A 26,084-nucleotide genomic window follows, 5' to 3' on the forward strand; every position below is an offset into this window, starting at 1 on the left:
GGGGGTGGTGGTGCTCCTAGCTCTTGGACATGGGAAGTGTGGCCATTAAAAGCTCAGGAGTCCATCCGGCAAGACTGTCTGCCACTGTCCTGTAGCTGCATTAGCCCGTTTGTGCTCCCCTTTCAGGGACACCCGATGTCCACTGCTCTGCTTTTTATTCATTTGTGGGACATTGTTGTCGCTGACTGGCCAGCATTTATTGCCCATTCCTAGTAGCCCTTGTTCAGAGGGCAGTTGAGAGTCAGCCAGATTGCTGTGACTCTGGAGACACATGTAGGCCAGACTGGGTAAGGATGACAGATTTCCTTTTCCCTCGGACGTTAAGTGAACCAGATGGAATTTTCTGACAGTTGACAGTGGTTCCATGGCCATCAGTGAATTCTTAATGAAGGAATGTTACGCAGTTAAAATTTATTTATCATTGTCACAAGTCAGCTTACATTAGCCTTGCAATGAAGTTACTGTGAAAATCCCCCAATCGCCACACTCCAGCGCCTGTTTGGGTACCATGAGGGAGAATTTAGCATGGCCAATGCACTTCTTTTGGACTGTGGGAGGAAACCAGAGCACCTGGAGCAAACCCACACAGACATGGGGAGAACATGCAGATTCCACATAGACAGTGACCCAAGTTAGGAATTGAATCTGGGTCGCTGGCGCTGTGAGGCAGTAGTGCTTACCACTGTGCCACAGAAAGAATATCCCAGAAAGAGGGAATCATCAAAGTACAACTCCAAACCCAAAATACAGCATTACAGCGTTCGCTCAGCCGCACGGAGAGTGCAGATAAAACAGTCCAGGAATCTAAATTCACCGCTGAGCCCCAAAGATTTGATTTGATTATTGTTGTCACATTTATTAATGTACAGTGAAAAGTAATGTTTGTTGCACGCAATATAGACAAAGCATACAGTTCATAGAGTACATAGGAAAGAGTGCAGAATGTAATGTTAACAGTCATAGCTGGAGTGTAGAGAAAGATCAACTTGCTATCAGGCCCATTCAAAAGTCTGATGGCAGCAGGGAAGAAGCTGTTCTTGAGTTGGTTGGAGAGTGTTCTAAGATTTTTGTACCTCCTTCCCGATGGAGAAAGGAAGAGAGCATGCCTGGAGTGTGTGGGATCCTTGATTACACTGGCTGCTTTTCCCGAGACACTGGAACTGTAGCGTGTGTTAATGAATGGAAGGCTGGTTTGTGATGGACTGGGCTACATTCACGGTTTTTTGTAGTTTCTTGCTGTCTTGATCAGAGCAGGAGCCCAAACCAAGCTGTGATACATCTGGAGATAATGCTTTCTACGGTATGTTTGTAAAAAAAAAATTGGTGAGAGTTGTACCTGGCATGGAAAATTTCATTAATCCCCTAAGAAAGTAGAGGTGTTGATGGTTTTCTTAACTGTAGCTTAATGGAGGGACCAGGACAGGTTACCTTCCATTAGGGAGGCTTAAACTTGGAATGTGGTCTCCACATCTTCCAAGTATGAATTTTCAAAGTTGCTACCCTTATCAAGCAGCCAGAGAAAGTAAACGATGTTGCCACAAGGCAAAGAAGAGCTAATTAGCCAAGGATTCTTGCGTTGCATTTGGGTTTACAACAAAACCGGCTTCGCCCATCTCCAGGCACAGCAGAGGTGATGCTCAATCCCCACTGGACAATTTAACCCATTTCCCCAACAACCAGATGGAGAAGAATTATCAAGACAGGATATCCTGGGAAAAGATACAATCCTCCCGACAAGGTGAGGAAGACCCCATTGGAATAAATCGGAGCCTACATCAGCACCGCACTGGCCCGGATAACAAAAGGAAACCTTGGAGGAAAAAACGCCAGGATAAGACCGCAGACACAAAACGTGCTTTGACAGCGCGCACACTCAAGGATGCTCCGGTTTCCTCCCACAGTCTGAAAGACATGCTGGTGAGGGTGCATTGGCTATGCTAAATTTCCCTCAGCATACCCAAACAGGTGCCGGAGTGTGATGACTAGGGGATTTTCGCAGTAACTTCATTGCAATGTTAATGTAAGCCGACTTGTGACACTAATAATCTCTCCTTAGTTTAGCTTATTTTCCAGAAGTCCCAAAAGAGGGAATACAGCAAAGGTTTACCAGGCTGATTCCTGGGATGGCAGGTCTGTCATATGAGGAGAGACTAAGTCAATTAGGATTATATTCACTGAAGTTGTGAAGAGTGAGAGGGAATTGCGTAGAAACTTATAAAATTCTAACAGGGTGGATTCAGAAAGAATGCTCCCGATAGTGGGGGAGCCCAGAACTAGGGGTCATGGTTTGAGGATAACGGGGAAACCTTTTTAGAACTGAGGTGAGGAGAAATTTCTTCACCCAGAGGGTGGTGAATGTGTGGGATTCACTCCCACTGAAAGTAGTTGAGACCAAAACATTGTGTGATTTCAAGAAGAAACTAGATATCGCTCTTAAGGCTAAAGGGATTTGAGGAATATGGGGAGAAGGTGGGATCAGGATATTGAATTTGATGATCAGCCATGATCAAAATGCAGATTCAGGCCAAATGGCCTACCCCTGCTTCTAGTTTCAATGTAAAAGGGGACATCTTGCAGGAGGCCAGCCTACTCCCGCTTCTAGTATATTCTCCGCACATTTAGGGAATGGATAATAAAATAGCGACTGCCCCAACATACCCAGCCAATACAAATGTTGAACAGCAGCACAGTAAAAAGGCAGGGTTGACAGGCCAGCAATATTCACGCCTGGGCCTCAAACAAAGCCAACTTCCTCTATCTCCAGTCACACAGGATTCTACCCATTTTCCTCTCCCTGTCAAGGAAACCCTAGCGACAGGAGCAGGAGCCGTCCAAACATTCAGAGTCAGGATAACTCCTTACCTAACAGGATGATGTGCTCACTTTGCATTCCAGGAGATGGAAGCACCGGCAACAGTAACACTCCGTCTTTTCCGAGATGCATAATCTGACCGTGTCCTCACAGGAGAACAACAAGGATTCTTTAACCCCAAAAAACAAATACAACACCCATTAGTTCTAAAGGGGGATTTCCCTGAAGAAGCAACATTTTAATTGAATGACAGAAGTTGCATTTTGAGTTTTGTCTTTGATACAACGAGATCGGCCTTTCACTCTGCAACTCTCAATTTTATTTGTTATTGTCAGAAATACTGGGATACAGTGAACAGTATTGTCTCCTGTGTGCTATATAGACACAGCATACCATTCATAGAGTACAAAGGGGAGGAGGAAAGGAGAATGTAGTATTACAGTCATAGCTAGGGTGGAAAGAAAGATCAACTTAACGCAAGGTAGATCCATTCAAAAATCTGGCAGCAGAAAAGAAGCTGTTCTCAAGTCGGTTGGTACATGATCTCCAGGCTTTTGTATCTTTCCTGATGGAAGAAGGTGGAAGAGAGAATGTCTGGGGTCCTTAATTATTCTGGCTGCTTTGCCAAGGCAGCGGGAAGTGTAGTCAGAGTTAATGGATGGGAGGATGGTTTGCGTGATGGACTGGGCTACATTCACAATCCTTTTGTAGTTTCTTGCGGTCTTGGTCAGAGCAGGAGCCATACCAAGTTATGATACAGCCAGAAAGAATGCTTTCTATGGTGCATCTGTAAAAGTTGGTGAGACATGCCAAATTTCCTTAGCCTCCTGAGAAAGCCGAGACATTGAAAGAGATTATGAGCACTTGCGTGTTGGACCCTGTTGTCTCGGGCATTAGCGGGGCAACTGCCTCTTCTTGACATTGCTTAATTGTCTGCTGCCGTGTGTGACTGATTGATAAGATGGAGGAGCAGAGGTGGGCCATTCGGCCCATCGAGCCTGCTGCGCCTATCTGAGGTAGACAGGTTTATAATCAGTGATGGAATCAAGGACATTGGGGAAAAGGTGGGAAAGTGGAGTTGAGAATTATTGCATCAGTCACTATCTCATTGACTGGTGGAACAGAATTAATGGGCCAAATGGCCTCCTTTTGCTCCTACATTTTATGGCCATTCAGTGCAGAGACGGCTGTTGTGAAAGTGGGACTGCACAGCTTTGTCTAAAGCGTGTCACTTTGGTTGTTTAGCGTGTCCAGTCTATTAGATTAGAAGAAGACGATTGGGCCCATCAGGTTTGAACCAACTCCAGCAAAGCTCATCCCATTCCTTCTGCTTTTCCTACCCCTGCAATCCCCCCCACCCTCGCAAGCATTTTAACAATTCCCTTTTTTTGTAAGGCTGTTCTTGACCCTGTATCCACTACTATCTCAGCAAGTTCATTCCTCCATGCCCTTCCCTCCAGCTCAGTGGCGGGAATATCGGGAGCAGTGCAGGGCTGAACCATGACATGATGCTGAGAGCACCCACGTGGCCCTTCGATCTTCCTCAGCCATTTACCTGCTCTAGCTCGCGTGTGCTTGTCAACCCCTGTGAGAAACACTGCCCTGCCTGGCTTAACCTGTGTCGTGTTTCTGCTTGATGTGATCGTGCTCTGTGCAGTACACCTGCTGTTCTGATGGAGATGAGGCTCAAATGGGTCCGTTTGCTGCTTACATAAGAGATATTACTGTCTCCTCTTAACTGCAGCCCATTAAGTCTAAAGTCCATTCCTTAGGCTTCACTCATGAACCCCTGGATTAGATTCCAGTCTGAAACTCACTCCTGGGTATCTGTTGCTTTATATATGCAGTAAGAAGTCTCACAACACCAGGTTAAAGTCCAACAGGTTTACTTGCAATCACCAGCTTTTGGAGCGCTGCTCTTTCATCAGGCAAGTCACTCCCAACTTTCCCAAACCTCTGGGCTTATCATTAATCTTTGCCACACTATATTTTTTTCTTTTGGTTTAATACTATCCTTAACTTGCTAGAAACCTCCTTCCTCACTGGCATATATCATTGATGTGAGTCATGAAGTATTTTCATCAACATTTCTGATCAAACTGTCTTTTCTGCTACACCTTTTACTCAGTCCACACTACTAACCAACTCTGTCCACGTTCATTCACAATTACCTTGATTTAACCTTAGCACAGTTGATTTATACAGTGACAGATCTGCCCCAAGCAGTAATGTTCCCCAGTGTTATAGAGTGACAGACCCGTCCCCACCAGTACTGTACCCCAGTGTTGTTATACAGTGACAGACCCGTCCCCACCAGTACTGTATCCCAGTGAACACCAGAAAATCTCCATTACAAGGGAAGGAAGTGTTAGGTTTTTTTAGGGAATTTTAAAACTGACAAATCCCCAGGGCCTGATGGCATCTATCCTAGACTGCTCAGGGAGGCAAGAGATGAAATTGCTGGGCTTCTGACAGAAATCTTTGTCTCTTGATTAGGCACAGGTGAGATCCCTGAGGATTGGAGGGTAGTGAATGTGGTACCATTATTTAAGAAGGGTAGCAAGGATAACCTGGGTAATTATAGGCCGGTGAGCTTGACGTCCGTGGGAGGGAAATTGTTGGAGAGGATTCTTAGAATGTATGCACATTTAGAACAGAATAATCTCACTGGTGATAGACAGCATGGTTTTGTAAGAAGGAGGTCATACCTGTCAAATTTGGTGGAGTTTTTTGAGGAGGTGACAAAAACGGTTGGCGAGGGAAGAGCCGTGGATGTCATCCATATGGATTTTAGTAAAGCATTTGACAAAGTCCCTCATGGCATGTTAGTGCAAAAGTTAAATCTCGTGGGATAAAAGGAGAGGTGGCTAGATAGTTAGAGAACTGGCTTGGCCACAGCAGATAGAGGGTAACAGCGAAAGAGTCTTTTTCCAGCTAGAGGTCTGTGACCAGTTGTGTTCCGCAGGGCTCTGTACTGGGACTTCTGCTATTTGTGATATGTGTAAATGATCTGGAAGAAGGTGTAACTAGTGTTTATCAGTAAGTTTGTGGATGACACAAAGATGGCTGGACTTGTGGATAGCGATGAACATTGTCGGAGAATGCAGCAGGATATAGATGGGCTGGAAAATTGGGTGGAGAAATGGCAGATGGAATTTAATGCAGATAAATGCGAAGTGATGCGTTTTGGTAGAACTGATGTAGGGGGGAGCTATACAATAAATGGCAGAACCATCAAAAGTATAAACACACAGAGGGACCTGGGTGGGCAAGTCCACAGATCCTTGAAGGTGGCAGCACAGGTGGAGAAGGTAGTGAAGAAAGCATATGGCATGCTTGCCTTTATAGGACGGGGCATAGAGTATAAAAATTAGCGTCTGATGTTGCAGCTGTATAGAACATTGGTTAGGTCACATCTGGAGTACTGCGTCCAGTTCTGGTCACCACACTACCAGAAGGACGTGGAGGCTTTGGAGAGAGTGCAGAGGAGGTTTACCAGGATGTTGCCTGGTATGGAGGGTCTTAGCTATGAGGAGAGATTGGGTAAACTGGGGTTGTTCTCTCTGGAAAGACGGAGAATGAGGGGAGACCTAATAGAGGTGTATAAAATTGAGGGGTAAGGATAGGGTGAACAGTGGGAAGCTTTTTCCCAGGTCAGAGGTGACAAACATGAGGAGTCACAGGTTCAAAGTGAAGGGGGCGAAGTTTAACTCAGATATCAGAGGGACGTATTTTATACAGAGGGTGGTGGGGGCCTGGAATGCACTGCCAAGCAGGGTGGTGGAGGCGGACACTCTAGGATCGTTTAAGACTTATCTGGATAGTCACATGAGCAGACTGGGAATGGAGGGATACAAAAGAATGGTCTAGTTGGACCAATGAACGGCGCAGACCTGGAGGGCCGAAGGGCCTGTTTCCTGTGCAGTATGGTCTTTGTTCTTCATACAGCGACAAACCCGTCCCCACCAGTACTGTACCCCAGTGTTATACAGTGTCAGACCCATCCCCACCGGTACTGTACCCCAGTATTATACAGTGTCAGACCCGTCCCCACCAGTACTGTACCCCAGTGTTATACAGTGTCAGACCTGTCCCCACCGGTACTGTACCCCAGTGTTATACAGCGACAGACCCGTCCCCACCGGTACTGTACCCCAGTGTTATACAGCGACAGACCCGTCCCCACCGGTACTGTACCCCAGTGTTATACAGCGACAGACCCGTCCCCACCAGTACTGTACCCCAGTGTTATACAGTGACAGACCCGTCCCCACCAGTACTGTACCCCAGTGTTATACAGCGACAGACCCGTCCCCACCGGTACTGTACCCCAGTGTTATACAGCGACAGACCCGTCCCCACCAGAACTGTACCCCAGTGTTATACAGTGTCAGACCCGTCCCCACCAGTACTGTACCCCAGTGTTATACAGTGTCAGAGCTATTTCCAGCCGTTGATGGCGCAGTCAGGATTGTGGCCAGCACACTGGGAACACTGAGTAATAGGGCTTGTTTTTTTTTGCTGCATGGCGGCTGGCTATGCCGTTGAGTGCTCTCGGGGGAAAGAGCTGCAGGTTATTTTTAGCTGCCGGCTGGTTGGCAGTGTTCACAGTTTTGTGAGTGGGGTGTGCCGTGTCATGAATGTTCAGTTCACAGTACCTGGTGTTCTATCTGCCTGTCACTAATGGGCACAGGAGGTTTTGTGCCATGACTGGCCTGTGGATTGCACCTTGGGGGGCATCACCCAGACTGATGTTCCACTGTTGCACTGAGTGTGAGCTGCACTGTCTAAAATGTTGCCTGGAGTGGCATGGTGACGCCTTGCTTTGTACCACTGCCTCTCAGCGCCAGGGATCCACATTCAGTTCCTGGTTAGGGTCACTGTCTGTGAGGGGTCTGCATGAATTTCCTGCCGGTGCTCCGGTTTCCCCCCACAGTCCGAAAGACATGCTGGTTAGGGTGCATTGGCCGTGCTAAGTTCTCCCTCAGTGTACCCGAACAAGCGCCGGAGTGTGGCAACTAGGGGATTTTCACAGTAACTTAGTTGCAGTGTTAATCAGCCGTGGATAACGAAGGAGATAAAGGAGAGTATTAATTTAAAAGCTGATGCGTTTAGAGTGGCTGAGAGTAGCGGGCGAGAAGAGGATTGGGAGAGGTTTAAATATCAACAAAGAATGACGAAGAAGTTGATAAAGAAAGGAAGGATAAACTATGAAGCTAGGCTAGCGCTAAATATAAAAAAGGATAGTAAGAGTTTTTATAAATATATAAAAAGCAGAAGGCTGGCTAGGGTGAATGTTGGACCCTTAGAGGATGAGAGGGGGGATTTTGTGGTGGGGGATGAGGAAATGGCTGAGGCCTTGAATAATTTTTTTGCTTCGGTCTTCACGGAGGAGGACGCGAATAGTTTGCCGGGTGTTGGCGATGGAAAGATGGTAGGAGTGGAGAGCCTGAATGAGATCATTGTTACTAGAGAGGCAGTGCTCGACAGACTAGAGGGACTGATGGTGGACAAGTCCCCAGGACCGGATGGAATGCATCCAAGGGTTCTGAAGGAAATGGCGGAGGTGATAGTGGATGCCTTGGTGGTTATTTTCCAAACGGCGCTGGATTCCAGGGAAGTGCCAGAAGATTGGAAAACGGCTAATGTTACGCCGCTGTTTAAAAAGGGTAGCCGGCAAAAGGCAGGGAACTATTGGCCGGTTAGTTTAACGTCTGTTGTAGGAAAAATGCTTGAATCCGTAATCAAGGAGAAAATAGTGAGGCATCTTGAGAAGAATTGTTTGATAGAGCAGACGCAGCACGCTTTCATTAAGGGGAAGGGGAGTACGGTAGGATGAGAGAAGAATTGGCAAATGTTGAGTGGGGGAGCGCGTTGGAAGGTAGGTCTGCTGAGGAGCAGTGGAGGATCTTTAAGGAGATCTTTCTTGGTGCTCAGCAGAAATTTATTCCGATGGTTAAAAAGGACTGTAGGAGGAGAGGTAATAAGCCGTGGATAACGAAGGAGGTGAAGGAAAGTGTTAAACTAAAAGCGGAGGAATTTAGAGTAGCTAAGAGTAGTGGGCGAGAAGAGGATTGGGAGAGGTTTAACTGTCAACAAAGATTGACAAAGAAGTTGATAAAGAAGGGTAGGAGAAACTATGAAGCTGGGCTAGCGCTTAATATAAAAAAGGATAGCAAGAGTTTTTATAAATATATAAAAAGGAAGAGGCTGGCTAGGGTGAACGTTGGACCCTTAGAGGATGAGAGGGGGGACTTAGTGGTAGGGGATGGGGAAATGGTTGAGGTCTTGAATAACTTTTTTGTTTCGGTCTTCACGGAGGAAGACGTGAATAATTTGCCGGGTGTTAGCGATGGAAAGGTGGTAGGACTGGAGGGTCTCAATGACGTTATTCTTACTAGAGAGATGGTGCTCGATAGACTGGAGGGACTGATTGTGGACAAGTCCCCAGGACCGGATGGAATGCATCCGAGGGTTCTGAAAGAAATGGCGGAGGTGATAGTTGATGCCTTAGTGGTTATTTTCCAGACGTCGCTGGATTCCGGGGAAGTGTCGGAAGATTGGAAAACGGCTAATGTTACGCCGTTGTTTAAGAAGGGTGGCAGGCAAAAGGCAGGGAATTATAGGCCGGTTAGTTTAACGTCTGTTGTAGGTAAAATGTTAGAATCCGTCATCAAGGAGGAAATAGCGAGGCATCTTGAGGGGAATTGCTTGATAGAGCGGACGCAGCACGGTTTCGTTAAGGGGAAGTCGTGTCTGACAAATTTATTGGAGTTCTATGAGGATGTGTCTAGGGCGGTGGATAGAGGAGAGCCGGTGGATGTGGTCTTTCTTGATTTTCAGAAGGCGTTTGACAAAGGGGTAGGGTGTTAGCATGGATAGAGGATTGGTTGTCAAATAGGAGGCAGAGAGTGGGGGTCAATGGGTGCTATTTGGATTGGCGGTTGGTGACTAGTGGAGTGCCCTAGGGGTCGGTGCTGGGGCCTCAGCTATTTACCATTTATATAGATGATCTGGAGGAGGGAACCGAGTGTATGGTGTCAAAATTTGCTGATGACACCAAGATTGGTGGAACGGCAAATTGCGCGGAGGGTGTGGAGAGTCTGCAGAAGGATCTAGATAGGCTGGGCGAATGGGCCAGGAAATGGCAAATGGAATTTAATGTTGGCAAGTGCGAGGTTGTCCACTTTGGTAGGAATAATGGTAGGAAGGACTATTACTTACATGGCGAAAAACTGCAACAGGCGACGGTGCAGAGGGACCTCGGGGTCCTTGTGCATGAGTCGCAAAATCCCAGCCTGCAGGTGCAGCAGGTGGTCAGGAAGGCAAATGGGATGCTGGCTTTCATAGCGAGGGGGATTGAATATAAAAGTAGGGAGGTCTTGCTGCAGCTGTATAGGGCACTGGTGAGGCCGCAGCTGGAGTACTGTGTGCAGTTTTGGTCGCCGCACTTACGCAAGGACACTTTGGCCTTGGAGGGAGTGCAGAGGAGGTTTACTAGGCTGATACCGGAGTTGATGGGGTTGAGCTATGAGGAGAGGCTGAATAAACTAGGCTTGTGCTCGTTAGAGTTTAGAAGAATGAGGGGAGATCTCATTGAGACGTATAAGATGATGAATGGGATGGATAGGATAGAGGTGGAGAGACTCTTCCCGCTCAGAAAGGACAGCAGGACTAGAGGGCACAGCCTCAAGATAAGGGGGAGGGGGGGGGCGGTTTAGAACGGAGTTGAGGAGGAACTTCTTCACTCAAAGGGTGGTGAATCTCTGGAATTCTCTGCCCGTTGAAGTGGCGGAGGCTGCCTTGCTAAATATATTTAAGACGCGGGTTGATAGGTTTTTGGTAGGCAAGGGGATTAAGGGTTATGGGGAGAAAGCGGGAAAGTGGAACTGAGCCACGACAGATCAGCCATGATCTTATTGAATGGTGGGGCAGGCTCGAGGGGCTAGATGGCCTACTCCTGCTCCTATTTCTTATGTTCTTATCTGTTTTTGTAGCCAATGGGAAAGGAGGAGGGGCAGTGCTGGTTTTTAAGAAAGGGTGACTGAAGGGCATTTGTGGAAAAGGATCTTGTTTAGACTTAGCATGGTGCAATGATGTAGGAACGTTTAATGATGGACCAGGCTCAAGAGACCGAGTGGCCCTCTGTTCCTGTTTCCTGGGTCTTGCTGTCTGCTGAAATCCCAGACTCTGACCTGTTTCTGTAGCCGCATTGTGTTTTATTAATTTATGTCTTAGTGGCTCTTGGCTGTTTACTTTCTGTTCAGTGTCAGGAAGATTCTTGCCTCCTGGTCAGTACAGGATCCTTTTTATAATTTCATTTAAAGGATGTGTCGGACTGGGCCCGCATTTATTGTTCATCCCTAGTTGCCTGTGAGAGGACATTTAAGAGTCAACCACATTGCTGAGTGGGGGGTTCTGGAGTCGCATGTAGGCCAGACTGGGTAAGGATGGCATACTTCCTTCCCTAAAGGAAGTTAGTGATCCAGATGGGTTTTTCAGACAATCGGTGATTGATCTGATGGACAGAACAATATCAAATGGAATCTCATCCTGTAAAGTATAAGGTGATGCATTTTGGAAGGACTAACAAGGCAATGACCAGTAGGATGCAAGGAATTACAGACAGATCTTGGGGTGCATGTCCATCGGTCCTTGAAGGCAGCAGGGCAGGTAGATAAGATGGTGAAGAAGGCATACGGGATACTTGCCTTTATTAACCGAGGCATAGAATATGAGATGACAGGTTATAATGAAGCTGTATAAAATGCTGGTTCAGCCACAGGTAGAATACTCTGTGCTGTTCTGATCACCACAGTATAGGGAGGATGTGATTGCACGAGAGAGAGTGCAGAGGAAATTCCCCAGGATGCTGCCTGGGTTGGAGTGTTTCAGTTATGAAGAGAGGCTGGTTAGGTTGGGGATGTTCTCCTTAGAGCAGAGAAGGCTGAGGGGAGTGTTGGGAGGAACCTGATCAAGGTATACAAAATTGAGGAACATAAATAGGAAGAAAGATTTTCCCGAGTGGGGTGGGGGAAGGGCAGTAAGCAGGGGGCAGAGATTTAAGGTAAGGGATAGGAGATTGAAAGGGGATTTGAGGAAAAGCTTTCCCCCCCCCAGAGGGTGGTGGGAATCTGGAACTCTGTGCCTGAAAGGGTGGTAAAAGTGGGAACCCCCAACAATTAAGAAGCATTTTGATGAGCATCTGAAATGCCACAGGGTGCAAGGCTATGGAGCAAGTGCTGGAAAATTTGATAGGTGTTTGACAGGCTCAGACACATAGATCATGGAACCTTACAGCCCAGTACAGGCCCTTTGGCCCTCAATGTTGCACCAACCTGTGAAACAAATCTAAAGCCCATCTAACCTACACTATTCCAATATCATCCATATGTTTATCCAATCACCATTTAATTGATCAAAATGTTGGCGAGTCCACTACTGTTGTAGGCAGGGCACCCTTACTACTCTCTGAGTAAAGAACCTACCTCTGACATCTGTCCTATATCTATCACCCCTCAATTTAAAGCTATGTCCCCTCATGCTGGCCATCTCCATCTGAGGAAAAAGGCCCTCACTATCCACCCCATCTAATCCTCTGATCATCTTGCATGCCTCTATTAAGTCACCTCTTATCCTTCTCTCTAACAAAAACAGCCTCAAGTCCCTCAACCGTTCCTCATAAGACCTCCCCACCATCCCAGGCAACATTCTGGTAAACCTCCTCTGCACCCTTTCTAATGCTTCCACATCCTTCCTCTAATGCTGCGACCAGAACTGTACGCAATACTCCAAGTGCGGCCGCACCAGAGTTTTGTACAGCTGTAACATGACCTCACGGCTCCGAAACTCTATCCTTCTAACAATAAAAGCTAACACGCTGTACGCCTTCAACCCTATCAACCTGGGTGCCAACTTTCAGGGATCTGTGCACATGGACACGGAGACCTCTTTGCTCATCCACACTGCCAAGCATTTTACTATTAGCCCAGTACTCTGTATACACGCTGGGCCTGTTTCTGTGCTCTAGAACTCGATGTAAGCTCTGGAATTAAAATACTATCTGCTGTGTGGGATTGGAGCACAAGTCCCCAGCGAGAGCAGCCAAAGACCACTGTGCCGTCGCCTTGGGTCCTGCCGAGGTTTCGCTGATTTACCATTCTCCTCTTGTGTTGCAGGTTGTTCAGAGTATAGAAGACCACCACCAGGAGGTGATTGCCTTCTACCGGGAGAATGGCTTCCATGGTCTTATCGCCTACGACTCAGAGTACGCCCTGTGCAACGTCCAATGCTACCTCAGTGCGCACGCCCTCAAGCTGAGCTGGAATGGCAAGAGCCTCACCACCAACCAGTACCTGATGCAGGAGGTGGCCAAGCAGTTGAATGTCAATCCAGCCCACTTCAGCATCTTTGCCGCGCTGCTGGGTAGGTGTGGGTGGTGGGGGGAGGGGGTTGCAGAGTCGGTGTGGGGTGGTGGAGCAGGGAGGGTAGGGTTGCAGAGTGGGGGAACGTGCGCTGCCTTGCTGGCGCGAAGGATCGGGCCTCATGAATTCAGACTTGGCTATGCTCTCTCTGGCTCCAACCATCCTCCCTCTCCCTCGTTTGCTGCCAGTCCTTGTTTTCCCCCTCCTTCAACATGCTGTCGGTGCGCTCTCAACTGACCCAGCTTCTCCTTCTCTACCCCATCACAGCTGGTCTTGTTCAGGGAGGCCATTGTGCCTTTGACAGCTCTCCAATGAAGCATAGAATCATAGAAACCCTACAGTGCAGAAAGAAGCCCTTTGCCTCATCGAGTCTGCACCGACTACAATCCCACCCAGGCCCTGCCCCCATATCCCTACATATTTACTCGCTAATTCCTCTAACCTACGCATCTCAGGACACTAAGGGGCAATTTTTTTAGCATGGCCAATCAACCTAACCTGCACATATTTGGACTGTGGGAGGAAACTGGAGCACCTGGAGGAAACCCACGCAGACACGAGGAGAATATGCAAATTCCACACAAACAGTGATCCAAGCTGGGAATTGAACCCAGGCCCCTGGCGCTGTGAGCCAGCAGTGCTAACCACTGTGCTACTGTGCTGTGAGCAATTCACACTCTCCCCCTCACCTCGTAACCCTGCCCATTAGTCAGCTGTTCCATGCCCCAAGTGCATAGAAGCTTCTGGAAATGGAGTGTCCCCTGAGTTGCACCATGCATTGACTGACTGGTGACACGGCGTGTGTTTGAGGATCTGATGCAGGAGCCCCACTGGGACACAGAGGGAGGTGCGGTGGATGCATTCAGGCTGCCCAACGCTTCTGGAAGTGAAAGGGAATCTTACAGACTGGTGCTGCTCTGGAATGCAGGCTTCAGTTGGGTCTCATTCTGCCACTCCTGTTTTCAGGCAATCACATCCTCCCAGATGAAGACCTGGCTGCTTTCCATTGGAGTCTGCTAGGCCCAGACCACCCTCTGGCTTCGCTGAAGGTAATCACACGTACATAACACTTGCTGCACAGTTATCAAGAGAATAAAGTCACAAAACTCTGTTAGAGGGGCACAGTGTACTTCAAAATCTGTTTTTGCACTGTCGCTGTATAACACTGGGGTACGGTCCTGGTGGGGACGGGTCTGTATTTATCGGCTTGTTCCATCCTCCCCTTTGCTTGTCCAGGTGAGAGCCCACCAGCTGGTACTGCCCCCCTGCGATGTGGTGATTAAAGCCGTTGCCCTCTATGTCAGCAGCATTCCTGATATCCGTGACCTCGACGCCGTGGCTAAAGATGTCTTCAAACACTCACGGGTGAGTAATAATGGGACAACTGGTGTATCGGCTTAGACGATGAAGTGCAAGAGGGCACCTCACGAGCCACCTACTCTGTCCCTCTTCCCCATCCCCTCCCCCCTCTCTCCCTTGCTCTGATGAAGGGCTGGAGGTTGTGCCACACGTTCCAGCTGAAGGGGGTTGAGATGCGCCAGGTAATGCCATGTCTGCCTTCAAAAGGCCGATTGACCCAACAACTATGGCCACATTCTCTTTGTACCTTAGGCTGGTTTGTTGACTAATAACTGGAAGAATTGGCTTGTGTTAGTGATTGTATTAGGGCAGCACAGTGTCACAGGGTCCGTCCAAGTTGCTCTCGCCTTGACCTTTGCCTCTCTTTCCCTTTCCTCCTTTGTGACTCTCACTGAACAGAGCCCTCTGGTGAGCCTGCAGGGTGTCTATCTGTGACGGGTGAACCCCAATCTTTGATGGATGGCAGGCTTTTCAACCATGGGGTGTGTCAGTGTCAACTCTTGGGTGGCATTGGTGAGCATTGCTGCCTCACAGCGCCAGGAACCTGGGTTCGATTCCCAGGTCTGGTCACTACCTGTGTGGAGTCTGCACATTCTTCCTGTTTCTGCGTGGGTTTTCTCCCACAGTCTGAAAGACGTGCTGGTTAGGGTGCATTGGCCGCGCTAAATTCTCCCTCAGGGTAACCCGAACAGGTGCCAGAGTGTGGTGACTAGGGGATTTTCACAGTAACTTCGTTGCAGCGTTTAATGTCAGCCTACTTGTGACACAAACAAAATAAATGCTATGACGGTGGTTGGACAGGTTCGGCTGGTGTTTGCTGGAGTTTAGAAGAGGAAAAGGTGACTTGTCCATCAGTGACAAAGGGTAGGACCACTTTTTAGAGATTCTTTCATGCTTTGTGGGTGTCACTGGGCAAGGCCAGCATTGTTGCCCTTCCCTTATTGCCCCTTGAACTGAGTGTCTAGTTAGAGCAATTTTATAGGGACAGTTAGGAGTCAGTCACATTGCTGTCAGGTTTTCTTGTAAAAGCCTGTAATTTCTACAGTGCAGAAGAAGGCTATTAGGCCCATCAAGCCTGCCCAGACGACAAGCCCTCTCCCCATAAGCCCGTATATTTGCTCTACCTCTCCTCTGAAAAGGACCGTAGGAGGAGAGGTAATAAGCCGTGGATAACAAAGGAGGTAAAGGAAAGTGTTAAATTAAAAGCGGAGGAATTTAGAGTAGCTAAGAGTAGTGGGCGAAAAGAGGATTGGGAGAGGTTTAACTGTCAACAAAGATTGACAAAGAAGTTGATAAAGAAGGGTAGGATAAACTATGAAGCTGGGCTAGCGCTTAATATAAAAAAGGATAGCAAGAGTTTTTATAAATATATAAAAAGGAAGAGGCTGGCTAGGGTGAACGTTGGATCCTTAGAGGATGAGAGGGGGGACTTAGTGGTAGGGGATGGGGAAATGGCTGAGGCCTTGAATAACTTTTTTGTTTTGGTCTTCATGGAGGAGGACGTGAATAATTTGCCGGGTGTTAGCAATGGAAAGGTGGTAGGACTGGAGGGTCTCAGTGACATTATTGTTACTAGAGAGGCGGTGCTCGACAGACTGGAGGGACTGATTGTGGACAAGTCCCCAGGACCGGATGGAATGCATCCGAGGGTTCTGAAAGAAATGGCGGAGGTGATAGTGGATGCCTTGATGGTTATTTTCCAAACGTCGCTGGATTCCGGGGAAGTGCCGGAAGATTGGAAAACGGCTAATGTTACGCCGTTGTTTAAGAAGGGTGGCAGGCAAAAGGCAGGGAATTATAGGCCGGTTAGTTTAACATCTGTTGTAGGTAAAATGTTAGAATCTGTCATCAAGGAGAAAATAGCGAGGCATCTTGAGGGGAATTGCTTGATAGAGCAGACGCAGCACGGTTTCGTTAAGGGGAAGTCGTGTCTGACAAATTTATTGGAGTTCTATGAGGATGTGTCTAGGGCGGTGGATAGAGGAGAGCCGGTGGATGTGGTCTTTCTTGATTTTCAGAAGGCATTTGACAAGGTACCTCACAGGTTATTGCAGAAGGTAAGGGGGCATGGAGTTGGGGGTAGGGTGTTAGCATGGATAGAGGATTGGCTGTCAAATAGGAGGCAGAGAGTGGGGGTCAATGGGTGCTATTCGGATTGGCGGTTGGTGACTAGTGGAGTGCCCCAGGGGTCGGTGCTGGGGCCTCAGCTATTCACCATTTATATAGATGATCTGGAGGAGGGAACCGTGTGTATGGTGTCGAAATTTGCTGATGACACCAAGATTGGTGGAATGGCAAATTGCGCGGAGGGTGCGGAGAGTCTGCAGAAGGATCTAGATAGGCTGGGCGAATGGGCCGGGAACTGGCAAATGGAATTTAATGTTGGCAAGTGCGAGGTGGTCCACTTTGGTAGGAATAATGGTAGGAAGGACTATTACTTATGTGGCGAAAAACTGCAGCAGGCGATGGTGCAGAGGGACCTCGGGGTCCTTGTGCATGAGTCGCAAAAACCCAGCCTGCAGGTGCAGCAGGTGGTCAGGAAGGCGAATGGGATGCTGGCCTTCATCGCGAGGGGTATTGAATATAAAAGTAGGGAGGTCTTGCTGCAACTGTATAGGGCACTGGTGAGGCCGCAGCTGGAGTACTGTGTGCAGTTTTGGTCGCCGCACTTACGCAAGGATATTTTGGCCTTGGAGGGAGTGCAGAGGAGGTTTACTAGGCTGATTCCGGAGTTGAGGGGGTTGAGCTGTGAGGAGAGGCTGAATAAACTAGGCTTGTACTCGTTAGAGTTTAGAAGAATGAGGGGAGATCTCATTGAGACGTATAAGATGATGAATGGGATGGATAGGATAGAGGTGGAGAGACTCTTCCCGCTCAGAAAGGACATTAGGACCAGAGGGCACAGCCTCAAGATAAAGGGGGGGCAGTTTAGAACGGAGTTGAGGAGGAACTTCTTCACTCAAAGGGTGGTGAATCTCTGGAATTCTCTGCCCGTTGAAGTGGTGGAGGCTGCCTCGCTAAATATTTTTAAGACGCGGGTTGATGGGTTTTTGATAAGCAAGGGGATTAAGGGTTATGGGGGGAGGGCGGGAATGTGGAACTGAGCCACGACAGATCAGCCATGATCTTACTGAATGGCGGGGCAGGCTCGAGGGGCTAGATGGCCTACTCCTGCTCCTATTTCTTATGTTCTTATGACAGTAAGGGGCAATTTACCATAGTCTTTTCGCCTAACCTGCACACCATCGTACTGTGGGAGGAAACCGGAGCACCCAGAGGAAACCCACACAGACACGGAGAATGTTCAGAGTCTGCACAGACAGTGACGCGAGCCGGGAATTGAACCCAGTGCTGTGAGGCAGCAGTGCTAACCACTGTGCTGCCCCCATGGGTTGCACAAATGTTTTAAGAGCTGATCACACCATTTGATGGTGGCATCATTAGGGTGTTGCCACAGGCTGCAGTGCAGAGAACCTCTTTCAATAAACCTTGTTGGTTTGAATCTATGCATGCAAACCAAATCTTTTCTAGTGGAAACCTCAATCACTAACATAGTTGGAACATTATAAAAAGAAAATTGGCAACAGCTTGAGATTTTTTTTAATCAAGGAAAGATCTTAAATAGAAGGAAAATAACTGGGTCCTCACACTTTGAATATTAGGCTGGGGAGAAGTAGCTGCTGGATTAAAGATTGAAGTGCCAGTGCAGTTCAACATATAAGAAAAGGCTGTGAGTGTGGTTTTAAAAGAAGGTTTTTTTTCTTTCCGATCAGAGGAGGGCGAGATTCCAGGCAGTACCTGGCAGATTTAAAAAGCTTTGCTGTACAGCTGGGGTCATTTGAAAAAGAAAATACATCAAGTGAGCGGTCTCCAGGGTAAAGACAGTAAACAAAATATATATTGAGTAGTCTCAAGTCGCTAGTGTTTGCCAGAGAAATGGTGGATCCATTCAGATCCATGGGGCCTTTCGCTGAAGAAAATCATTTGTGGAGTTCCTATGTAGAGTGTTTTTGGGACTTTGTCCAAGCGAATATAATTGCAAACAGGTTGCTGGTACTCATTTTTCCCTGTACAGTAGGAACTAAAACCTAAAATTTACCTCAGAACTTGGTTCCTGGCTTTGCTGGATGAACCAAAATTTGCAATGACTTGACAAAGATCCTCAAAGAGCACTACTCTTCGATCATCGTGGAGCAGTTACATAAGAACATAAGAAATAGGAGCAGGAGTAGGCCATCCAGCCCTTCGAGCCTGCCCCGCCATTCAATAAGATCATGGCTGATCTGTCGCTGCTCAGTTCCACTTTCCCGCCCTCTCCCCATAACCCTTAATCCCCTCTCCTATCAAAAACCCATCAACACGCGTCTTAAAAATATTTAGCGAGGCAGCCTCCACCACTTCAACGGGCAGAGAATTCCAGAGATTCACCACCCTTTGAGTGAAGAAGTTCCTCCTCAACTCCGTTCTAAACCGCCCCCCTTTTATCTTGAGGCTGTGCCCCCTAGTCCTACTGTCTTTTTTGAGCGGGAAGAGTCTTTCCACCTCTATCCTATCCATCCCATTCATCATCTTATACGTCTCAATGAGATCTCCCCTCATTCTTCTAAACTCTAACGAGTACAAGCCCAGTTTATTCAGCCTCTCCTCACAGCTCAACCCCCTCAACTCCGGTATCAGCCTAGTAAACCTCCTCTGCACTCCCTCCAAGGCCAAAATATCTTTGCGCAGGTGCGGCGCCCAAAACTGCACACAGTACTCCAGCTGCGGCCTCACCAATGCCCTATACAGTTGCAGCAAGACCTCCCTACTTTTATATTCAATCCCCCTCGCTATGAAGGCCAGCATCCCATTCGCCTTCCTGACCACCTGCAAGCTGGGTTTTTGCGACTCATGCACAAGGACCCCGAGGTCCCTCTGCACCGTCGCCTGCTGCAGTTTTTCGCCCCGTAAGTAATAGTCCTTCCTACCATTCTTCCTACCAAAGTGGACCACCTCACACTTGCCAACATTAAATTCCATTTGCCATTTCCTGGCCCATTCGCCCAGCCTATCTAGATCCTTCTGTAGACTCTCCACACCCTCCGCACAATTTGCTGTTCCCCCAATCTTGGTGTCATTAGCAAATTTCGACACCCTACACTCGGTTCCCTCCTCCAGATCATCTATATAAATGGTAAATAGCTGAGGCCCCAGCACCGACCCCTGGGGCACTCCACTAGTCACCATCCGCCAATCCGAATAGCACCCGTTGACCCCCACTCTCTGCCTCCTATTTGACAACCAATCCTCTATCCACGCTAACACCCTACCCCCAACTCCATGTCCCTCGACCTTCTGCAATAACCTCTTGTGAGGTACTTTGTCAAACGCCTTCTGAAAATCTAGAAAGACCACATCCACCGGCTCTCCTCTATCCACCGCCCTAGACACATCCTCATAGAACTCCAGTAAATTTGTCAGACACGACTTCCCTTTAATGAAACCGTGCTGCGTCTGCTCTATCAAGCAATTCCCTTCAAGATGCCTCGCAATTTCCTCCTTATTGACAGATTCTAACATTTTACCTACCACAGACGTTAAACTAACCGGCCTATAATTCCCCGCCTTTTGCCTGGCACACTTCTTAAACGACGGCGTAACATTAGCCGTTTTCCAATCCTCTGGCACTTCCCCGGAATCCAGCGACGTCTGGAAAATAACCACCAAGGCATCCACTATCACCTCCGCCATTTCTTTCAGAACCCTCGGATGCATTCCATCCGGTCCTGGGGACTTGTCCACAATCAGCCCCTCCAGTCTGTCGAGCACCGCCTCTCTAGTAACAGTAATGTCATTAAGACCCTCCAGTCCTACCACTTCTCCATCGCTAACACCGGCAAATTATTCACGTCCTCCTCCGTGAAGACAGAAACAAAAAAGTTATTCAATACCTTAGCCATATCCCCATCCCCTACCACTAGGTCCCCTTTCTTATCCTCTAAAGGACCAACATTCACCCTAGCCAGCCTCTTCCTTTTTATATATTTATAAAAACTCTTGCTATCCTTTTTTTATATTAAGCGCTAGCCCAGCTTCATAGTTTCTCCTACCCTTCTTTATCAACTTCTTTGTCAATCTTTGTTGACATTTAAACCTCTCCCAATCCTCTTCTCGCCCACTACTCTTAGCTACTCTAAATTCCTCCACTTTTAGTTTAACACTTTCCTTCACCTCCTTCGTTATCCATGGCTTATTACCTCTCCTCCTACTATCCTTTTTGACCATCGGAATAAATTTCCGCTGAGCACCAAGAAAGATCTCCTTAAAGATCCTCCACTGCTCCTCAACAGACCCTCCCTCCAACGCGCTCCCCCAGTCCACATTCGCCAATTCTTCTCTCATCCTACCGTACTCCCCTCTGTTCAAACAAAGGACGCGTGTCCGGGAACCCACTTTCTCCTCCTCCATCTGCATCAGAAACTCCACCATACAATGATCACTCTCCCCAAGAGGATCCTTCACCACAAGGTCCCTAATTCTACCCGCCTCATTACATAATACCAGATCCAAGATAGCTCGCTCCCTCGTCGGCTCCAACACGCACTGTTCGAGGAAACTATCCCGGCAGCATTCCAAGAACTCTTCCTCGAGCCCCCCGCGTCCAACATGCGTTGACCAATCAATATGCAGATTGAAATCCCCCATAACTACGGCCGTCTCATTCCTGCACGCCGCACTTATTTGCGCGTTAACAGCCCGCCCCACCTCCAGATCATTATTCGCATCTGGAAGAATCAAGTGGAAGGCAAAAGATTGCTCAGCTTGTAGCAATCTTAAAAAGGCTGGAACAATTTTGTAAGTTTGCTGAGTCTTTAGGAGATGCTCTTTGAGATCGTCTAGTTTGTGGTCTTGAAAATCAGGCTTTCCAAAGAACATTGCTTATTGAAAATGCTTTGACTTTAAAGATAGTAGTAGAAGTAATTCACAATTTGGTGCAGGAGTAAAGATTCATAAGTTGGGAACTGCCTGTAAGAAGTCAAATTAGCAACAAGGATGTCAGAGGTGTGCCACCTTTCAGTGAGTGAATGCTGGAGCAAGGATAGTCAATGCAAGAACTGTGGCAAAATGGGTCATGTTGTAAAAGCTTGTTGGATTGGACCAGTTTCCTTTAAGAATATTCAGAAGAAGAATCTGTGTACCTTCACAAAGAAGGACAAGTTGCATTCTGTAAATTTATACTGATTACATGCAGATTTGTGCTGGTCCGTTTGAGGGTTACATGTTCTTTGTCATAACTGATGCAAACTCAAATTGGTCAGAGTTTATCATGAGATCTACTACAACTGAACGAATCTTTGAAAAACTGGACAACTTGTTTGCAAGATTTGGTAAACCTTAACAGATTGTTAATGATAATTGTTCATAGTTTATTTCACAAGAGGGTATCTCAAGTAATCGGCATTCAGCATATAAAATCCACATTTTATCATCCTTCAACCAATAGATTAGTGTAAAGATATGTACAATCTTTGAAACATTTAAAAGCTTCAAAAGAGCAAGGTTCATTATTATGTTGTGAATGGTTTTTTGGCATCTTATAGAAATGCTGATGCGACTGTCCAAAGTTTATCTGCATTACTCTTAAAAAGAGTTCAGAATGAAGCTTGATTTGTTCTTACCTCCAGAAGCATCAATAACAATATCAATTTGCTTGACCAGAAGCAAGGGCAAAATAATGCTCGTTTCAACAAGGAGATCATTGTTCCTGAGACTGCTGTCTGTAACTGGCCCTAATCTTGCCCTAACCAACCTTTTGTTCTTAACATATCTATAGAACGCCTTAGGATACTCCTTAATCCTATCAGCCAAAGTCTTCTCATGTCCTCTTTTAGCCCTTCTTAACTCTCTCTTTAACTCCCTCCTAGCCAATCTAAAGCTCTCTAGTGCACTATCTGAGCCCTCAAGTCTCATCCGGACATAAGCCTCCTTTTTCTTTTTAACCAGCGAATCAACTTTCCTAGTGCACCACGGTTCCCTAGCTCGACCAATACCTCCTTGCCTGACAGGGACATACATATCAAGGACTCGCAGTAGCTGCTCCTTGAAAAAACTCCACGTTTCGGACGTTCTGAGACCCTGTAGTCTCCTAGTCCAACCTATGCTTCCTAATTCTCTCCTAATAGCCTCATAATGACCCTTCCCCCAGCTAAAACTACTGACCCGAGGTTCCTGCCTATCCCTTTCCATCACTAAGGTGAACGTAACCGAATTGTGGTCACTATCACCAAAATGCACCCCAACTTCCAAGTCTAGCACCTGGTCTGGCTCATTTCCCAGCACCAAATCCAATATAGCCTCACCTCTAGTTGGCCTGTCAACATACTGAGTCAAGAAACCCTCCTGCACGCTTTGTACAAAAACTGACCCCTCTAAGGAGTTAGAGCTATAGGTATTCCAATCAATATTAGTAAAGTTAAAGTCCCCCATGACAATTACCCTATTACTTTCACTCCTATCCAGGATCATCTCCGCAATCCTTTCCTCAACCTCTCTAGAACTTTTAGGAGGTCTATAAAAGACTCCCAACAGGGTGACCTCTCCTCTCCTATTTCTAATCTCCGCCCATACTACCTCAACAGACATAAGAACATAAGAAATAGGAGCAGGAGTAGGCCATCCAGCCCTTCGAGCCTGCCCCGCCATTCAATAAGATCATGGCTGATCTGTCGCTGCTCAGTTCCACTTTCCCGCCCTCTCCCCATAACCCTTAATCCCCTCTCCTATCAAAAACCCATCAACCCGCGTCTTAAAAATATTTAGCGAGGCAGCCTCCACCACTTCAACGGGCAGAGAATTCCAGAGATTCACCACCCTTTGAGTGAAGAAGTTCCTCCTCAACTCCGTTCTAAACCGCCCCCCTTTTATCTTGAGGCTGTGCCCCCTAGTCCTATTGTCTTTTTTGAGCGGGAAGAGTCTTTCCACCTCTATCCTATCCATCCCATTCATCATCTTATACGTCTCAATGAGATCTCCTCTCATTCTTCTAAACTCTAACGAGTACAAGCCCAGTTTATTCAGCCTCTCCTCATAGCTCAACCCCCTCAACTCCGGTATCAGCCTAGTAAACCTCCTCTGCACTCCCTCCAAGGCCAAAATATCTTTGCGCAGGTGCGGCGCCCAAAAATGCACACAGTACTCCAGCTGCGGCCTCACCAATGCCCTATACAGCTGCAGCAAGACCTCCCTACTTTTATATTCAATCCCCCTCGCTATGAAGGCCAGCATCCCATTTGCCTTCCTGACCACCTGCTGCACCTGCAGGCTGGGTTTTTGCGACTCATGCACAAGGACCCCGAGGTCCCTCTGCACCGTCGCCTGCTGCAGTTTTTCGCCACGTAAGTAATAGTCCTTCCTACCATTCTTCCTACCAAAGTGGACCACCTCACACTTGCCAACATTAAATTCCATTTGCCATTTCCTGGCCCATTCGCCCAGCCTATCTAGATCCTTCTGCAGACTCTCCACACCCTCCGCACAATTTGCCGTTCCCCCAATCTTGGTGTCATCAGCAAATTTCGACACTCTACACTCGGTTCCCTCCTCCAGATCATCTATATAAATGGTAAACAGCTGAGGCCCCAGCACCGACCCCTGGGGCACTCCACTAGTCACCATCCGCCAATCCGAATAGCACCCGTTGACCCCCACTCTCTGCCTCCTATTTGACAACCAATCCTCTATGCATGCTAATACCCTACCCCCAACTCCATGTCCCTCGACCTTCTGCAATAACCTCTTGTGAGGCACTTTGTCAAACGCCTTCTGAAAATCTAGAAAGACCACATCCACCGGCTCTCCTCTATCCAGCGCCCTAGACACATCCTCATAGAACTCCAGTAAATTTGTCAGACACGACTTCCCTTTAATGAAACCGTGCTGCGTCTGCTCTATCAAGCAATTCCCTTCAAGATGCCTTGCAATTTCCTCCTTAATGACAGATTGTAATATTTTACCTACCACAGACGTTAAACTAACCGGCCTATAATTCCCCGCCTTTTGCCTGGCACCCTTCTTAAACAATGGCGTAACATTAGCCGTTTTCCAATCATCCGGCACTTCCCCGGAATCCAGTGACGTTTGGAAAATAACCACCAAGGCATCCACTATCGCCTCCGCCATGTCTTTTAGAACCCTCGGATGCATTCCATCTGGTCCTGGGGACTTGTCCACAATCAGCCCCTCCAGTCTGTCGAGCACCGCCTTTCTAGTAACAGTAATGTCATTAAGACCCTCCAGTCCTACCACCTTTCCATCGCTAACACCTGGCAAATTATTCACGTCCTCCTCCGTGAAGACAGAAACAAAAAAGTTATTCAATATCTTAGCCATATCCCCATCCCCTACCACTAGGTCCCCTTTCTCATCCTCTAAAGGACCAACATTCACCCTAGCCAGCCTCTTCCTTTTTATATATTTATAAAAACTCTTGCTATCCTTTCTTATATTAAGCGCTAGCCCAGCTTCATAGTTTCTCCTACCCTTCCTTATCAACTTCTTTGTCAATCTTTGTTGACATTTAAACCTCTCCCAATCCTCTTCTCGCCCACTACTCTTAGCTACTCTAAATTCCTCCGCTTTTAGTTTAACACTTTCCTTCACCTCCTTCGTTATCCACGGCTTATTACCTCTCCTCCCACTATCCTTTTTGACCATCGGAATAAATTTCTGTTGAGCACCAAGAAAGATCTCCTTAAAGATCCTCCACTGCTCCTCAGCAGACCCTCCCTCCAACGCGCTCTCCCAGTCCACATTCGCCAATTCTTCTCTCATCCTACCGTACTCCCCTCTATTCAAACAAAGGACGCGTGTCCAGGAACCCACTTTCTCCTCCTCCATCTGCACCAGAAACTCCACCATACAATGATCACTCTCCCCAAGAGGATCCTTCACCATAAGGTCCCTAATTCTACCCGCTTCATTACATAGTACCAGATCCAAGATAGCTCGCTCCCTCGTCGGCTCCAACACACACTGTTCGGGGAAACTATCCCGGCAGCATTCCAAGAACTCTTCCTCGAGCCCCCCACGTCCAACATGGGTCGACCAATCAATATGCAGATTGAAATCCCCCATAACTACGGCCGTCCCATTCCTGCACGCCGCACTTATTTGCGCGTTAACAGCCTGCCCCACCTCCAGATCATTATTCGGGGGCCTATAGACGACACCCACCAGCGTCTTCCTCCCTTTGCTGTTCCTAATCTCCACCCTCTGCTCCTTGGCTCCAATATCATCCCTTGCTACCACCGTGATGCTATCCTTAATCAGCAGAGCTACGCCCCCCCGCCTTTTCCCTCCTGCCTATCCTTCCTAAACACTTGATAGCCCTGTACATTCAGCTCCCAGTCCCTGTCACCCCGCAGCCACGTCTCTGTAATGGCCACCAGATCGTATCCATTTGTGTCGATCTGCGCCATCAGCTCATCCACTCTATTCCGAATGCTTCGTGC

General features: G+C 47.6%; 1 protein-coding gene across 3 annotated transcripts in view; it reads left to right on the forward strand.

The window, feature by feature from the left end:
- The window catches only part of fam120c (family with sequence similarity 120 member C), a 61,993-nt gene that overhangs the window by 6,665 nt on the left and 29,244 nt on the right, over positions 1-26,084 (forward strand). For all 3 annotated transcript variants that reach the window (XM_080182825.1, XM_080182826.1, XM_080182824.1), the window contains exons 2-4: positions 12,991-13,237; positions 14,203-14,285; positions 14,473-14,601. In XM_080182825.1, coding sequence (XP_080038951.1) covers positions 12,991-13,237; positions 14,203-14,285; positions 14,473-14,601 — 459 coding nt within the window. The remainder of the gene's footprint in view (positions 1-12,990; positions 13,238-14,202; positions 14,286-14,472; positions 14,602-26,084) is intronic.

Source organism: Carcharhinus amblyrhynchos, unplaced genomic scaffold (assembly GCF_965287045.1).
Source record: "Carcharhinus amblyrhynchos unplaced genomic scaffold, sCarAmb.v2.hapA scaffold_90, whole genome shotgun sequence".
NCBI classification, from domain to species: domain Eukaryota; kingdom Metazoa; phylum Chordata; class Chondrichthyes; order Carcharhiniformes; family Carcharhinidae; genus Carcharhinus; species Carcharhinus amblyrhynchos.